This window comes from Dipteris shenzhenensis, chromosome 11 (assembly GCF_047967505.1).
Source record: "Dipteris shenzhenensis isolate YYH24624 ecotype China chromosome 11, Dip_SZ_1.0, whole genome shotgun sequence".
Classification (NCBI taxonomy): domain Eukaryota; kingdom Viridiplantae; phylum Streptophyta; class Polypodiopsida; order Gleicheniales; family Dipteridaceae; genus Dipteris; species Dipteris shenzhenensis.
This window is the reverse complement of record NC_141606.1, coordinates 35,127,137-35,145,654: the sequence shown is the minus strand read 5'-3', so window position 1 is coordinate 35,145,654 and position 18,518 is coordinate 35,127,137. Positions and strand designations below refer to the sequence as shown.

Genomic DNA, 18,518 nt, shown 5'->3' with positions numbered 1-18,518 from the left:
TATTTCCAGATAATCTGGACCATGAACTCTCACTGAGTTCTCAAGCAGGTACTCTTCTGGCTTCAGTACTCTTTGTCCACCACCTTCTAGCAATCTGCGTCCGAGATTTGAAGAAGCACCCATACTTCCCCTTCTGCCTTCGAAGAAGGCCAATTCCTTCCAATCTCTTATCACCTAAGACAAATGAAGAGCAGAATCTCTCCACAACATGCTATAAAGGCTCAAATGCAGAATATCAAATACATACCAGACTGTTGTACTGCCTGAATGTTCGCTCTGAAAGCAAACCCTGTACCTCAATGAGGCACCCGCCAAGATCCTGTGTGATCCTGTACTGTCCCCTTCTGAAGTCCAACATCCATCTGACCATGAGACCCCAGGGCTTTCCATGGAATCCACCCTCGTGTCAGTGTCAACAGCTACACACTTGGAAGGTTCCAAGCACTCCATACTATCCTTCACCTTCACAAAGGCATCTGACTCCTCGTCGACCCAACTCTCTATGTCAGACATCCTTACTTTGATTTCGGGATCAACATACCTGACCTCGGTAACACTCGGTGATGTCACCAGGAACAATTCTTCGATTACCACATTAGCTTTGGCCTTTCCCTCTGAATCTGGGTCAGACTCCTGTTTGTTTTTCAGATCCGCCTTTTTCTTTCTGCAGTCCTTTGCAAAATGTCCGGGCGTATCACAATAGAAACACTTCTTCTTGTGCTTCCTCTTCGAAGTCCCCTCGTCATCAAAGTCATCTTTATTGGACTTGCCATTGTTAGGCTTGCCCTTTCCCTTACCTGCGGAATCCTTCACCAGCATCGCCTTGTCGTCTTTGTCCTCGTTGTAGAGCTTCTCCCGAGCTTCCTCCTGTAGCAGTAAGGGACACAACTCCTCAAATGTCAGAGGTTTGGTCCTTTGTCCTGCTGTCACAGCCGTAACAAAGCTCTTGAAACTCCGAGGCAATCTCCTCAGTACCATCAAGGCCAGATGGCATGAGTCTGTCTTCTGACCAATTGCTGCCAGCTGATCCCGCACTACCTTGACCTTCGTCAGATGATCATGCACCGTATCGCCTTCTTCCATATCAAGATTGTAGAGTTGATGCTGAAGAAGCACAATCCGGGAGGTATTATCTATCTCGTACAGATCCTTCAGGGTGACCCACGCCTCTACTGACGTCTCGGCCAGTTGGATATGCGGAAGAACAGAGTCTGCCGTAGTCCCTATGATTATTGCCAGGGCATGGGCATCTCTTTCTTCCCAAGCTTCAAGCTCCTCTCTGTCTACTGCCATGAGTACCTTCCCTTTACTGTCCACCATGTCTTCCGGCTTCGACTCCTCTCCCGTGGTTAGCTTCCACAACTTCTGAGCCACTAAATGACTCCGGATCTTCACTTTCCAGATCGGGTAATTAGTCCCGTCCAGGTTCCCAGACTCTCCAAAGTTAGGGATAGTGAAAGAGAGAAAACTGGAGGAGGAGGAAGGGATAGCAGGGCTGTCGACATCTCTGCTATATATACCACACAGCAAAGTCAACCAAACTCAATTGCAGTAAACCAGAACTCTGAACGCACCTGACTGAACCTGAGTCACCCTCCTTCTCGCAAGGGCACAATCCTCCAGTCGTGGAAGTTGATTCCCTAGAGCTTGTGAATGAGGGTCGTCCTTCAGCAAGGTCCCTGCCTTCAGGCTCCCACACGTGTGAGCCTCCTACTTGGGCTCTGATACCATGTTAGAAAATACCCAACAGAGGGTACACGCAGCGGAAATAATGCCCAGGAGCTCACACAGTGTGCAGTGTGGGTGTGGAATCACAAACTTCTTTACTTATGTGCATTCAATAGGTGTGCAGACTCATCAATAGACAATGAACCAAACTAGATAGAGAAACCACCAAATAATATATTTCCGTCCACAACTATGGACACAATACAAAAGAGACAGATCCAGAGTCCCACCAATGGTGTGGTCCTCTGATCTTACCACAAAAGTCCTCCTCCTATTTGCTGGCTATCTCTAGACTAGAGTCCGCGTGCTCCACCTCGAGCGTAAGTAGACTTTCCGTCCAGAATGATCCTCTCCACCTTGCTGTCTGGAAACCAGCCTAGGTGGGCAGCCTCCTGCAAGCTAAGTCTGCAGCACAAGGTACTTCTTTCTCCTCCTGACTGTAGGCCCAAAGATAGCCCTGCTGCTGCTCCTTCTGCTGGTGGAATTGCTGCTCCAGATGATGTTCAAATGAGGCCTGAATGGCCTCCTTATATAGGCCCCAAGGCCTGCACCAAAAAACCGACCAGTCTGTAAAAACCGACTCAGTCTGTAAAAACCGCCCTTAAAGGGCTCACAAGTCAGGCCTTTTATGGCCCAAACTTCCAGGGCTTTTGGCCCTCCATTCAAGGCAAATATGCAGCCTATAAAAGGCCTGCCACCTGCCCACTGGCAGTCACATTCCTTGCTGCAGATCTGAGCCTGCACTCCCTGCCATGTCTGCGCCTCTGCAAACAGTGCGCCTCCATGTCCTAGATCCTCCGCAATCTGTCCCAGACTGTCTTGCTTCTGCTCCGTACTTTCCTGGCCCTGTGTCCTGCCCTTAACAGTCCTAGATGTGCTTCCCTCATGCCAGCCATGATGCTGTCTATGTGGCAGCCCCTTTCTCTCAATTCCTGTTGGGTACTGCCCTAGGTCTCCCTCCCCCATGCTCTCCTCATATGGGGGCTTACAGATGGGGAGGTGACCTTTCCAACAGTATATGTATACTAGGAATGCAAAGTGCTATTTGTTGATTGCAATATACAAAGTGGTTTGTGCCAACTGTAGGGTCCTATGTTCCTAAGGTAAAATGTTGCTTGGTCCTATAATTTTTGGAGAGAAGTGTGCCAACTCTCTCCCACACAATCATGTGGTTATGTGCTGAATACAAAGTGCTATGCGTTGATTGCTAAATGCTATGTGCTGAAAAGTGCAATTCAATTATCGAATACAACAAGTGCTCCCGTTTCAAGCTCACTTTGTTATAATTGCGACTAGTGCTATGTTCCCAAGTTCCTTGGTCTTTACTTTTGGAGAGGAAGTGTGCCAACTCTCCCCCTACACAAACGTGTGGTGCGAAACACAATGTCCTATGTACTAAATGCAAAGTACTAGTGCTGAATTCAAAATGCTATTCGATTATCGAATACAATAGCAAGTGCTTTTAAAATTACAGCTGCCTGCCCGGATCTAGTTCTAAGGAATCCTGATTAGTTAAAGGCATTGAAAATAGCGTGCCTCTATTGTGCCAATGTCTCGTCTTCCTAACAACTGGAGCCTGAGTAAAGCTGATAATAGGCACTCTCTCGTGAGCAGACCTGTTGGTTATGGGAGTGCCTCTTGTTGGGTGTGTTGAGTTCAATCCCCAGGATCAATGTTTGATGACCCTGTGAGGGCCCTGCCTTGTGGCTGTGCCTTGTGGCTCGACGTTAAAAAATCCTTCTTCTTCTTCTCCCCTCATTAAGATCTTCGGAATGTTTCTACATTGCACCCGTACAATACACCTTGCTCCTTCAGGCAACATTGTTATCACGGAACTTGAGTTGTTCAAAGAAAACATCATTCACCTTATAAACATTTCCCGACTGTGAGCTCGCATTTTATTGGGATAAATTTGGCTTTAAAGAAAGGTACTATGTCTATAGTTTAAAGGGCGGTGAAATATGAAACTCCACCTACTAATAAAGGCAACAATTTGTGATGTGGAACCTATCTAAGATGACAACTTTGATATGTATTACACGTCATCCAAGAACTCAATAGCCAAGGTATGTTTATCCTAACAGCAGCAAATAAGAGTGGATCATGCACCTGACTCAGAATCCATTGGAGTTCAGTCCTAATCCTAGTGCAAGCAAGGTGTGTAACTGCCCTGCTATTCAAAACAAAAAATACACTTGTCACATTCACCACTGGCACAATTGTAAGAGACAAATTCATTCTCAAAAGATAGCATTGCAGATGCATTCAGCATTCCTACCTGCAGCTTAACAGAAACCGAACAACTATAATCTCTTGGCCAGTAGTCAATCTGCTTGCTGCTTGAAAGCTACACACTGGTAAGTAGGCCAGGGGTATTCTAAATCTGTACATTGTTTCTCATCCAAGTGAAATTTACAGTATGACACATGTACACGTTTTGAACTTCTGTCCCCTCTCAATGATGACCTTTGCAGAAACCTTTCCGGTCTCTTAAGGGTGTGCAGTGTGTGGGCCATAATAATCTCTCTCCTTCCAAACAAAGTTTGACCGAGTTGGTTTTTCTAGTAGCAGTGAGAGAACACATGAAGGTTCTGAAATGATATGATTTCGATGGCTCTTGAGTTGTTGGTGAGAAGAAAAGGCATAACTAGTATCCTGTCAATGGAACATTGGACTTCATGAAATTGAAAAGTCCAAAAGTGCCAGGGGCTACTACATCAACCCTCTGTCTATTGCTCATGTCCTTGAGAGTGTCATGGCCATATCAATGCATGTATTTAAAGATCAGTGACTTTGATAGACACAGATAAAACCAATACTATATGATTAGTTTCTAGCATTGGCCACAGGACACCTCTTGCTTCCCATGTGAGATCAACTGAAGCATGAACTCCAAATTGGGCATATATCCTTCTTCCTCCATTTTCACACGTAATCTACTCAGCTTTGCATGGATTATATGTCTTTGAGGGTGCATTCTGTCCTGCACAATGAAGTCATGCAACATACTGTCAACCTGAACAACAGCCTTCCCTGGCTTTTTCCATGCGTTTGCATATCTTCTCAGGACTTCTATTTTGTCTGCATCCTCCCGCATGTCAGCCTGAGCATAGATAGTGGACATCAGCATATACCCAGCAGAATGTCTTCCATCCATCGAAACAAGACGTTCAAAGCAATGCCTTCCTAGCAGCAAATTTTCATGTGTTCGGCAATGATTAAGCAACGACCTCCATCCCACCACATTGAATTCGAACGGCATAGCTTCAAGAACATCTGCAGCCTTCTTCAAATGACCAGCACGACCAAAAAGTTCAACCATGCAGTTGTAATGGTCAACAGTTGGTAACATGCCATGGTCCATGCCCATCAGCTGAAAATGTTGACACCCTTCGTCAACCAGGCCCTTGTGAGTGCAAGCAGAAAGAACAGAAACAAACGTTACATCATTTGGCTTTAGACCTTGACATTGCATGTGCTCAAAATACTGCAATGCTGTGTCATAATTCCTAAGCTGGATATAACCTGCTATTATGGCATTCCATGCCACTAAATCTTGCTGTGGCAATTTGTTGAACACAGCATCTGCATCTTCCAGGCTGCCACATCTGACATACATGTCAAGGAGAGAGCTACCTACGAGTACATCTGATTCATAACCACATTCGATTATATATTGATGAATCAGCTTGCCCTGGTGTAGGATTATTATGCTAGAACATGCTTTCAAAATGCTCATGAATGTGACCTGGTTTGGATGTATACCCTCTTGCTGCATTTGTTCAAAAAGTCTGACGCCCTCCTCACCATGCCCATGCTGGGCATAGCATAAAATCATCGCACTCCATGTCACTACATCTCGCTCCAGCAAATTCTCAAACACTGTGCTTGCATCCTCCAGGCTCCCACTTTTGGAATGCATATCCATAAGGGCACTCCCAACTATAGCATCTGACTCAAAGCCATATGCAATGACCTGAGAATGAAGCTTTTTGCTATAATCTAGACCTGCTCTTGTTTGAGACACCTTCAGAAGATTAACAAATGTGACCTCGTCTGGCTGTATCTCCTTGTCCTGCATTAGCTGACAAAGTCTAAGAGTTTCCTGTACATGCCCATGTTCAGCATATCCTGCAATCATTGCATTCCAGACCACCAGAGAATGTCCAGCAGACACTTCGTCAAATACCTTCCGTGCATCACTGAGCCTCCCGCATTTGGTATACATACTCAATAGTGCGCTTCCTACATAACTATCGAATTCTCGTCCAATTTTGACAATATGTGTATGAATGAGCTTACCCTGATCTAAGGCTCCAATGTCAGAACATGCTTTCAGAATGCAGGCACATGTGACATCATCTGGCTCAATGCCCTGCTCTTGCATCTGCAAGAAAACTTGGAGAGCCTCCTCACCATGGCCCTGTTGGGTACACCCTGCAATCATCGCACTCCATGTCACCACATCCCGCACTTGCAATTCGTCGAACACCCTTTGCGCATCTTCAAGGCTTCCACACTTTGCATACATATCGACTAGTGCATTGCCAACATATACATCCAACTCGAAACCACTGCACACGATGTGGGAATGAATAACTCTGCCTTGTTTGAGTACTGCTACACTGGCACAAGCTTTCAAAACTGCGGTGAAAACATGTCCATCAGCCTGCACTGCTGACAATTTCATTTGGTTATACAGTTTGATAGCCTGCTCACCTTTCCCAAGCTTGGCATGAGCCAACATAATTGCACTCCATGCAAAGACATTTGGCGTGGCCAGTTTCCTAAACACCTGATTTGCTTCTGACAAACTTCTACACAGCAGGAACATTTGGATGAGCAGGCTTCCCAAAAAGGAGTTTGACTCCAATCCAGCTTTCACGATCAGGGCATGCACTCTCCTTCCAGCTGCCAAATCCCCATTGTCAAGGCACCCCTGCAGAAGGCACGAAAATACATTGTTTGAAAGGCAAAGTCCTTTTTGTTGCAAGAGGCCCACAGCCTCAATTGCCTCATCCAGCCGTCCCATTTCACATAATCTTCTCACACTGCCGAAACAACCAAAAGAAACATCGACCCCAGTCAGCCTGCATAAATTAGTGACCGAGGGGAATGTTAAAGTTCATCATCCATGATTGCAAACCCCATACAAAAGGTTTCAAATATCACGGGTGAAGTACAAACATAAGGACCTCGTGCATGAAGGAACACCTGACGCAGCTCTCCCTTGGGTTACCACAGTTCGATTCCCGTACGTGGGCTGGGCTATACATCGCCCTTACTCTAGGCCTACAATGGTGTTGTAAAGCAGCTAGCTCTGGTTCTACCCAAGAAGGGTTGAACCAGCTGTCGATCCACAAAGCTTCCTTCGTCGAAATATGTACAAAGTCTGGGCATCTCGACCTCCTCTGTCATGGGCAAAGTTGCTCAGCAGCAATCTAAATGATGCGATCCGGTTCAAAAGATTTTACGCATTTTCCTCTCTACAGACTTCATCTTGGTAGTTCTAGCAGTAACATATTGCTCCTAGGAATAAATTCCTACCGGCTAAAAGCATGACAACATTTACCTTATTGAATCTATTGTCCCACCAACTCGAAGGATCTGCGAAAAATTTCCTCCAAAGATGTTCCAGAGACATCACCTTGTCTGGGTACATTGAGCACGAAATTAAATAGTGCTTTCCCTCTAAATACCAGAAACAAATTTAGAATGAGATGCAAGAGGATGGGACATTCAGCTAGACATTCACCTTCCTCTACTAAGCTACAATGCCACCTGCTCTGCCGACCACAATCTCCAATCTCGCCAACGAAGACACAGAAGGCTGGGAGCTTCCATCTGCCTTCCGGACACAAGGCACTTCTGCGGCCATAGCTGAGGGACAACAAACCCCAAACGTGGCCAGCGCGGACTAAAGGAAGAACTTCCCGAATTGTAGCAGCCCTTTTCATAGTTACTACAAGCAAGAGGGTGATGAACAACGAGGTGACGAGGGAAGGAAGCAAAGCAGAAACGTGAGAATAAATGCGTCATCGATCCTGCATAATGGAAAAACATTGTGCTTGCTAGTCCATAGCCAGAAGAAGCAGAAGCAGCAATGCAATGAGTCGTTGGGAAGAGATTGAAGGCAAAGAGGGTCGACCCAATTGAGGATTTGACAAGGGAAGTTGCTTCTCTAGTATCTACCAAATTTTCTTTGAGTTTTTGCTTTCTGTTACAAACTTCAGCTGACACTATTTTTTGTTTCTGCTACAGCTTTCTGCTGCATGCTCTTCCTTAGGTCTTCAAGAAGAACTTTGGTTGGATTAATTCAAAAGAGCTATGCCTTTTTAGGGTCACTCGACAAGACCACTCACGGATTTGTCCCTCCCTTGTGCATCATTCCAATTCAGATTATCCCTAGAACGTGGTATTATAACCCTACTTGTGAAACCCAATTCACATCAAGCGGGCCCAGATTATGTGATTGCATGTGATTTTCGCAAACCTTGGAGAGTTACTCAAGAGGTTGGAACTTCAGCTTTCCTTCATTGGTCGCATAGTTGTATTCATAACTCTTCTTTGGCAACCCCAAGAGCATGGGATGATTTCATGGAAGCCTTTGGTAAGAAAGCAAGGAAAGCTTATAAATTATTAGCCAGTGAGAGGCAACATATGCTTGTTTTGCTGACTAGTTGGAATCATAGGTATGAAATGTTGGCTCAATCTAGACCCCCTTAATCAACTCAAGGAAGAATCTTCGGGCCTCATCAAGCTCTAGATTAACGAGAGAGTAGTGCAGTTCTACATTCGCCAATACAGACGATGGTTGCATCAGAAAATCCTTCACCTTGTACTGGGAGAGATTTCTTTAGTAAACTCAAATGCAACATAAACGGTGCACCATTAAGCCCATTGTGCACCAAGATAGAGTTATTTGCGATAAATAAGGCATTTGTGAGCTCGTTTCCGAGCATTTTAGAAATGCATATGCCAAAGATATATCACTTAATATGACAACCCAACATCATGGAGCCATAGATTGGCTTCTTCAATCGGATGGTCATTTTACCCTTACTGAGTTGCATTGGGCCTTGAACCACCTCAGTAAACACAAACCTACAGGGTACAACGGAGTTACCAGAAAAACATTGGGTCAATTTTGGAATGATGTTGAAAGTAAGATCTTGGATCTCTGCAATTAAGTCTGGAAAGAAGGCATCATGCCAGACACTTGGGCCTAGGACAAAATAGTTTTGCTGCCTAAGCAAGATTCTTGCCTGGAACTTAAGCATTGGTGACCAATTTTGGTCATGGGACTGATGTATAAAATACTGACCAAAATGCTAGCTGGTAGAATGATGCCTATACTAACAAATTTTCTTCACCCTTTGCGATATGGATCTATAGAAGGAAGGTGTGTTTGTTGTATGTTTACCACCCTATACTAAATGTTTTTATGTCCATTGAGTGGGGAAATTCTCAGGGTGACGATTATGCCATGGTTTTGCTAGATGTTGAAAAAGCCTTTCACAAAATAGCATGGGATTACATTCACATCGCGCTGTAGCATCTCGGGTGCCCAATTTACAACATCTCAGGTTCTCAATAAATTGGGCAACATAATGTCCTTCTTAAGAGAGGGAAAGTGTTCTAGAATTGACTTCTTTGGATGGTCTTTTTTATATGATAATAGATAGAAAGATTGCATTGTTTTGGGATTAAGCCTTCACAAGAATTTCAGCTCAAAAATCTAATAGAAGGAGGTTAACAAATATGTAAAGACATAAAATTAAAATATAGGGGTATTTTATATGCATGCTTTCTTACAGGTGCTACACACATTTAAATAGTGACCCCCTCCCCCCCGCCCCACACACCTTTCAAATTGGGGAGTTCCTATCAGTATTTCATAAGAAAAATATATATATCGAAGCGAATCCCTTTTGCCTAAGGGATAGGTAGTATTTTGATGGTACTAGAGAAACAAAGCAGTGCCTGCCTACTACAAATCCAAAATATGGGTATAAAAAGTGGGTCACATTTGAAACAATGAGAGAAAGATAAAGATAAATAGATTGAAACCTATGATATCAATTTTCTACACCTTGTTGTATAGAATGTCTTTAAAGATACAATAATTAGTGAGAAGGATACAATCGCTTCAAGAAAATATCTTGTGTAGTGTTCGGTCGTGCCTCACATGTCACGGGGATCTAACCAATACACCGATGAAGTACTCCCTCCAAGTGATTATGGTTGAAGTGCAATGGGTGCAAAAGTCAGCTTCTAGTGTCACTCTAGTGCCTCCTGGCTTGTTGCAATCATGAATTCATAAGAGAAGAAGAGGGAGAGGAGAGGGGAAGGAGAAGGGAGAGGTATTATGCAAAGAGGAGGGGAAGGGGGAAAGAGAACATGGCATTCATGAAAGGAATTAAGAGGAAACAAGAGCAAGCTTCAAGTCCTTCATTCTTTACAATCATCTTGGGCCCATCTGGCTCCAAGGCACAATCGTAGCTCTATGAATTTGCCATCATTCATCAAATGACATTGCCAACATATGTGGTTAACATGCCCCCCTTCTTGTCTCGATCCATTCCCATGGATCGTGCAAAGGTCATGGTTGTTGAAAGGTTACCGCTAAAGATCATTCCTTTTGTGCCCTTGTGTGAAACTTCCCTAGCTGCAGTGCTTTATAGGGCTTCAGTGGACCCTTTGTTGTGTAATTGTTGTTGGTAGGATGGATATATCACCTAGTGATGTGTTGGTTCCACCATCTTATTCCATTGTAATTGACATTGCATGGCATGATCAATTACGATGGATAGACGTTGGGTGGATAGATTGGAGCTGAGTACTTATGAAAAAGAAAAATCTAAGGCATAAGTTAGTAGGAGTAAGGTGTTCATAGGGGTTGATGTAAGATCTTAGTGGTGTTAGTGTTAGCAGAGTAAATACCAATGCAATATCATGCTCCATCTTAGGGGTTGATGTAAGATCTTAGTGGTGTTAGTGTTAGCTGAGTAAATAATAGCATGCTCCATCTTAAGTCCCATATTTGATTTGAGTGGAACTTGTATTAGATTTTAATAAGACTATGTCATTGAGATGCCATGTTTTGACATCCAAAGTTTTGCATGACATTTTGTCTTGCTTCTTTGCATAGAGGTTCTTTCTAAATCCATTTAATGGATTACATTTCATTGAGGGCTTTGCTTGTACGTTTCTTTGAGACCAATAATGTTCTACTGCGATCTAGAGCTCTATATGTTTGAGTCATCAAATCCACGGGAGTCGATAATACACCATACAAACTCCTAAAATGAGTACTATGGTTGAAGAAGTTTATAGCATCTTGGATTCTAGGAAAGGCCTCTAAGTTAGAGTGATATTATAATGGGAGCTCAAATAGCTAAGGTGGTACTAGTGTTAAGCGGCAAAAGGAAAAAGAATAAGAATAAGAAAACATAAAAAGAGGAGTAAGATTTAGAGATAGCTAAGAAATGATGGGGTTAGTAAATGAAGGTGGAAAAGGGCTTTAAGGATCACAAGACACTCATCCAAACCCATTTTGATGTCATTAGGTTCATCCTATAATCAAACTCATCCTTTAGAGCTATTGGTGTAGGACCACTTGTTGTTTTGTATGTGAAGGAGTGCCTTGGGACATTAAGGGTTGATATGTCTTTGACTGGCCCTAGACCTTGATAAAGTAATTAGGGTTGCATGCCATTTGTTTGTGAGGATTTTCTTTCCATGGTAGCATGGTTTCATTAAGGTCGCTGATAGCTTCCAATGTAGTAGGCTCTTGTGGATCTACTCCATTTTTACGAGCAGGTTCTTGTAGGTCGATTACTATGGAGGTGGGCTTAATGGCGTTTGAAGGAGTAGTTTTGTAATTCCGTGTTGGGAAAATTCCTCAAGGCCTTGAACTATCATTGCCTTTCCTTTTGTGGACCTTGTAGTAGGTTCTTACATCACCAATTCATTTTTAGGAGCAAGTTTTTGTGTAGCTACTACCGGAGTATTCTTTGTTCTAGGTGTTGTAGGCTCCAACTTTTAGGGTCACCACTCTAGCTATTGTGACTATAGAGGGATGAAGTTTCCCTTGGGATAAGCAAGAGAAGGGGGGCTGGTGTGTTGATTACACTTAGGGATGAACATTGCCATTGTAATATCCTTAATCTTGCAGTAGTTCCTTCCTGATCCCAACATTCTTATGCCTTTATCAAGTATATCTTCTCCCATGTTCCACTTTCTTATGCCTTTATCAAGTATATCAACTTTTTTATGCCTTTATCAAGTAGATCCTCTCCCATGTTTCATTTCCATTGTATCACGATAAAAACGTGATATATGTTCTTTGTAGGCAAATTTCAGTAGGACCACAATGTCTCAAAGATCTTCTATTTTTGTTGAGCCCAAGTTTCTTCTAAGAAAGTTGCTAGTATAAATAATTTGTCATTCACATTGGAAGGTCCTTATGTGACTTCCACTATGTCTAGCATGGTTTGTGTGATAGGTTCTTGTGTAGCTGCTATAATGATTAATGCCAAATTTTTTACCAAGGAAGGTTCTTGTGTAGCTCCCAAAGTAGATTCTCTTCCTTTCTTGGTAGGTTCTATTGTTATTGCCTCCTTTTTGGAGACAGTTTCCTGTGTAACTGTCATTTGCCTTGAAGATGATGTAGTAATTCAATGGCGTTTTGATACACTTTTGGTCAAGTCAGTTCTTGTGTTACTAACTCTCTTTTTGAGATAGATTCTTGTGGTTCTACCCTTTTCAAGGTAGGTTCTAGTGATTCTGATATCCAATTTTGGCCTTGGTTTTTCATGACGGGTAGGCTTGAATCTGACAATTGCCTCTCATTTATTGTTATGATGGTTTTAGAGCTTGGCCCTCCATTCTTAGTCTTTATTGAGCACATTGTCCTTGGTTCTTGAAGATGATGGAGATGATCTTGTTACAGTGTAGTACCTTGGGTACCAAAATTAAGGTTTTCAAGGTATTATATCCATGGGTCTCTATTAGTGTTGTGGGAACCCAATAGTATTGCATCTCCCTTGTTGGATGATGTCATTTTGTTCTTCGATATCAAGATTTGTTGTTTACATGATGGGTGGCTTTTGATGTTAAGGTTTGATAAAAGCCCAAATATATGACTCACCTACAAACTACCCTTGGGCTTCTAATAGGCCCTTTTGGACCCACATTTGCATGGTTGCTCTGCTTTTTTGTCTTCTTTGTTGGTGAGGTTCTTGTAGAGGTTGAGAGATGGAAGTAGACGTTGATGATGATGCTTGAATGTTGGTCCATTTAGTAGCATCTTGATGGGCTGATTCATTACCAAACAACCCTTTGTAAGTGTCTTAGGTCCAACTTCTAGCAAGAATTGTGGCTTTTGTTAAGGTACCTACAAGAGTTATAAAAAACTTGCAAGGCAAAGTGTTAAGGTACCTACAAGAATTGTTAAGATACCTACAGGAGTTATAAAATACTTGCAAGCCAAAATGTGATTGTCCATGGAAACATTCAACATCATTAAAGAACCAATAGCCTCAATCGAGGTACCTCCTAGGAATTGAATTCCAGAATCACATACGTGCACCTCATGGTATTAGCTCTACCCAAATTTGAGATGGAGTAATCTGTATCTTCTTAGTATCAATGGAGTTAGTAATTGCAGGCTCAATTTCATTAGGTAGTACTGCTCTTATGGTATAAAAAGGTGTAATGAGGGTAAGTTGACCATTGTCAAGGTGCATAATCTATGTTCCTTTAGTAGTAACTATTGGTGTATCTATTGTGATGTGACCATGGTGGCAATGTCTTCATCAAACCCATTTTGGATGATTACCTTATCATGTCCCTATTGAGAGTTCATGCTCAACATCATGTGATCATGTGTGCATAGCACCATCACGTGATCATATGTGCATAGCACTAACCTTATAGAGTGCTATAAAGAAAAGGGTTAGAACCCCTAACCCTAACCCTAAAAGGGTTTGTATATATTCTATTTTTTCAACTAAATCTAGTGTACAGTTAGTCGTTTGTGGTGTGCTCTCTAGCTGTGCCCTCTCTCCTCATCTCCACTCTTCTCCTCTCCCCTCTTCATATTTTGTCATGGTATCAGAGCTCCCTTGCCTTCCGCTGAGGCATTGTGATCCTTGAGAGTGCGAGAGAGATTGTGAGATTGAGAGTTCTCTTGAGTGTTCTCCGTGAGAGTCCACTTCTGGTGAGAGATCTTCATCCATCCATTTGAAAGAAAATTCAGTCATTGTTCTTAATAGATTTTTCGTTGAGAGAGATTCAAGACCTTGGCATCTTTAGCTCTCATCGTAGAGCTCTTCTCCACCTTCATTTTGCTTTAGAAAGCTTCCAAATCTGATATCTAGACGTCAAGATATGGTGTTGAGAAGATTCGTTGGTTTCCTTGAGTGTTCAATGAGAAAGAGACTCTGTTCTCTAATTTTCTGAGAGAATTCTATTTGAGAGATTTTCAAGAGGGAAAGAGTCCTACAACTAGAGAAAGGTTCTGTATAAGATTTGACTAGCTCTCTAGGAGTAGCTCCAAGCTTCCTATACTCAGTCCAAAGCCTCTCCAAGTTGCGTCTCCATCTAACTCTATAGAAACCAGCTGGTAAAATGGCTCCAAAGACCCTCTGCATCGACTACCTTCAGTCTCCAACGAGCCACAAAGGCTTCTCTGCAGTGCCCATTGACGCACCAGTCTACAACGACCTACAGATTCTACTAGCTGACTTTGCATATCCAATCACCAGCAGCAGCTCTTAGTCTTCACGCGGCTAGTAGGTGCATCATGGCTCCATCAGCCTGCATGCCCGACTCCTTCCAGCAAGCTCCTTCACTATAGCTTCTACTACGAGCCATTGGCGCTCCAATTCCAACTACGAGCCAAAGCTCACGGGCCATCTCCATCACGAAAAAGGACTGAGTGGCTCTTTCCTGCTAGTTCCGAGACTAACAACGCCCGTTGATAGCAACAACGAACTCCAAACGATGGTCATCCACAAAGGCTCAGTTTCAACAACGATCTCGCTCTACCTATAGCTTCCACGCCCGCTCTGACGACGCCTCCTAGGAGCCATCGACGGCCACCCGAAACACAGCGAAGGAGCTCTGGATCGTTGTGTGATGATGGCTGAGCGCTGACTATGGAGGTGGAAGCCGTCTGCGGTGGCCTCAGCCGACTTCAAACAGCGCCTCCTATAGCTATCTCCAATGCAAGCGCGATCGCAAGAAGCTTCATGCAAAGGCCACCAATGACTGCTCATGAACACAATCTCCTACAATGATCTCCGTGCAACGCCCGTGACTCCGTTGCAGATAGGAGCGAACCACGATTAGGTTCAACAAACCCCTGGTTAGGTGGTTTGGCCACAATTGTGACACATGGCCATCAATCCTATCACCCACCTTGGGTCTAGATAACTCGGGTACAGTCAGGAAAGGTTAGGGTTGGTTAGATTAACACGGGTTAGGTTAACTCACAATTGGGTTTGGTCCACAGATTGCCACGCGGCAACCTTATCTACCCGTGTGCCAGGTCATCAGCTATTCCATCTTGCCACGTCAGCAGACTCCAGCATCTGCCACATCATCACCTTATCCTTGTGCCACATCAGCAAGCGCGCTTATCTGCCATGTCACCACCCAACTCAGTTGCCACGTAGGCAAGCCACGTCATTTTTCCATGTCATCCAGCCACATCATCATTGCCACATCACCTCTGCCACCTCAGCAGTCCAGTCAGCATTGACCCCTGCCAGGCACACACAGTGCTCCACAGGCACTTCCTGTGACCAGTCCTACCACCTTAGCATAGGGCTTCACTGGCACACCTCTTGCTAAGCACAGTGCCACATCATCACTGCATGTGACTCACAATGACACATCATCATTGAGCACCATTTGCACTCCTTTTGCCCCTCCACCTAGATCAAGTCGTATCTCTTGATCCAGGAAGAATTTGAGGGTGCTCCAAAAAGGAAAGTCGCTCATTTTTTCATGCTCTACACGCTCGTCACATCATGCACATTTTGGCGCAAGTTACACTCACATTCAGGCCTCGTCGACAAAACCACTTCCTTCACGCACATTTGCCTCTACATCGATGCATCTGACCTAGCACTTAAAAAGAACAAAAGAAAAGGAATGATTTGTTGTTCTTTCATCGATCGACAGTTAGTTTAGATCTAGATCAGAGTAGACTAGATCGCCATAGAGGGGACGCTTTGAATTTCCCCAAGTTGCCAATCTAAGCCATGCCCGAAATTCCCGACTAGTACCTACATGGAGTCAGTCCATACGCTCACATACAGTTTCACATCATTACATTACCTGAAACCTTACGTTCATCAGTTCAGTGAGCAGACTTCAGAGTACAGAGGCATTGCAGATTGATTCAGTGGGCAGATAGCATTTGATTTCACACACACATGCCACCATTGTAAAGCCTATTCGGCTATCTCACGGCATCGTGCACATCATTTCAGCCTTGTAAAGCCTCTTGGCTATTTCTGGCATCATTGCCACAAGCCTTGTAATTCAGATCAGATTGTATATGCTGCAGTTCTATCTTCACCGACGGTACAGAGATTTCACTTGGCATCTTCAGTGTATTTTTAGTTGATTCATACAAAGATCTTCACGACACTTTTGAGTACATTTCTTGCACCATGTCGACTAGCAACCTCAATTTGGAGGCATCTGCTAAGTTAGACAACTCCAATTATGGTACATGGAAATACCGAATGGAGACCATTCTTGTGCTTCAGGACAAATGGGAGTATGTCGATGGGTCTACACCTAGACCATTGGCCGATCCAGCCACCAGTAGCTCTACTCCATTTGTTGTCATAGCACCAGCAATGAAATCTACATCGGGATCTACATCTACACAAACAGTTTCCGCACAAGTAGCAGATCCTGCCATTGCCCGAGCTCAAGCAGAAAATGGGATAAGAAAGACAAGTATGCCTATCACCTGATCAAGCAGAATGTGCAAGATGTCATGCTAGGATAGCTCAACATAGTCAAGACATCAAAAGAAGCATGGGATATGTTTGCAGCTCTCTACGAGTCCAAGAACACATCCAGGATTCTCACCCTAAGAAACCAGATCAACCAAAGTTTCCGCAACAGCAGTGAAACCGGTCATGCTTATGTACTCCACATCAAAGACTACAACAATCAACTTGCAGCAGCAGGAGAGACTATGAACCCCGTAGAAATGGTTCAAGTAATCCTGAATGGACTAGGAGAGGGATACGAGAATCTAGTCCAGAGTATTGCCATCCAATGGTAAATTCCAACACTGGAAGAACTTCAGTTAGTCCTACTTGGTGAAGAACTCAGGACTCAGGCCATTCAAGCACGTAAAGGTCATTCTAATGATCAGGCATTCACAGCTTCAGATAGAAGCAGAGGCAAAGGTAGAAACAGAGGTAGATCATACCAGAAAAGTGGTCATCATCAACAAAATCAAAGTCAACATCAGCATCAGCATCAGCATCAACATCAGCATCAGCATCATCCTCAACAAAATCAAAATCAGCAAAGAGGAAATCATTCCAATCGAGGAAGATTTCAAGGATGAGGGAATGCATCCACCAATGTGTCAAACATTCAATGCAACTACTGTCACAAGTTTGGACACTATGAAAGAGATTGCCGCAAGAAGCAGTACGACCAAGGCGATCAATCTAGCAGTAAAAGGGAATTCCTATGAACAATTTCACTGGTACGAAAGGATTAGTCAAAGATGTGCTCTATGTTCCGAAGCTGAGCAAGAACCTTTTGTCAGTAGGTCAAATGATGGAACACAACTACAAAGTCATCTTTGATGGTGATGAATGCATTATCAGAGACAAATCCAAAAGATGTCAGCTAGTAGCAAAAGGTGTCAAGGAAGGACGCTTGTACAGAATGCTAGCTACAATACCAGATAAGCATGCCATGTCAGCTCAAATGCAACAGATGCCACTATCTGCAAAATGGCACAAGAGATATGGTCATGTCAACTTCAAGTACTTGTTAGATCTCAGGAATCAGAATATGGTAATTGCGATTCCGAAGCTACAGTTTCTTGGAAGAGTTTGTGAGGCATGTTGCTTCGGCAAACAAAAACGGACCAACTTTGTTAGAAGTACCTCTCGTGCACGAGGTATTCTTGATTTGATACATACAGATGTATGGGGTTATGCCCAAACCGGCAGCATCAATGGTTCACTTTACTGCTTGACCTTCATCGACGACTACAGTAGATATTGTTGGGTCTATTTTCTAAAAGAGAAATCTGAAGTGTTTTCCAAATTTCAAGAATTCAAAGCCATGGTAGAAAACCAAACAGGCAAAAAGATCAAGGTCATGAGATCAGACTGAGGAGGTGAATACATGTCTTCAGCATTCATGAACTTTTGCAAAAATCACGGCATTCGAAGACAATTCACATGTGCAGATGCTCCTCAGCAGAATGCAATAGCTGAAAGGAAGAATGGGACTTTAGTAGACAGTGCTAGAGCAATGCTTAGTGAAAAGCATCTTCCAAATCAGTATTGGGCAGAAGCAATAGCTACAGCAAACTACTTGCTTAATCGGCTTCCTACCGAACCGATACAGGGTATGGCTCCTTATGAAGCATTCACCGGACACAAGCCATGCATTGGGCATCTCCGCATATTTGGTTGCATAGCATATGCCCACATACATGATGATAATCGCAGGAAATTGGATGCGAAGTCATGCAAATGCATCATGGTTGGCTACAGTGAAGAAAGCAA

At 43.5% G+C, this 18,518-nt stretch overlaps 1 protein-coding gene across 4 annotated transcripts; it reads right to left on the bottom strand.

Moving 5' to 3' along the window:
* Nucleotides 1–4,050: 4,050 nt before the first annotated feature.
* Nucleotides 4,051–8,027, bottom strand: LOC147896955 (pentatricopeptide repeat-containing protein At2g27610-like). 4 transcript variants are annotated; one of them, XM_087382011.1, is made up of 4 exons: nucleotides 7,484–8,027; nucleotides 7,301–7,380; nucleotides 6,943–7,139; nucleotides 4,051–6,818 (listed from the first exon to the last, which is right to left on the bottom strand). In XM_087382011.1, exons 1-4 carry the CDS (start codon nucleotides 7,683–7,685, stop codon nucleotides 4,562–4,564), a joined length of 2,736 nt encoding a protein of 911 aa, XP_087238137.1. In that variant the 5' UTR covers nucleotides 7,686–8,027; the 3' UTR covers nucleotides 4,051–4,561. The 4 variants fall into 4 exon arrangements, with proteins under 4 accessions (XP_087238137.1, XP_087238138.1, XP_087238140.1 ...); XM_087382012.1 differs by having other exon boundaries at nucleotides 4,051–6,779; XM_087382014.1 differs by lacking the exons at nucleotides 7,301–7,380; nucleotides 7,484–8,027 and having other exon boundaries at nucleotides 6,924–7,079.
* Between the last annotated feature and the right edge of the window lie 10,491 nt (nucleotides 8,028–18,518).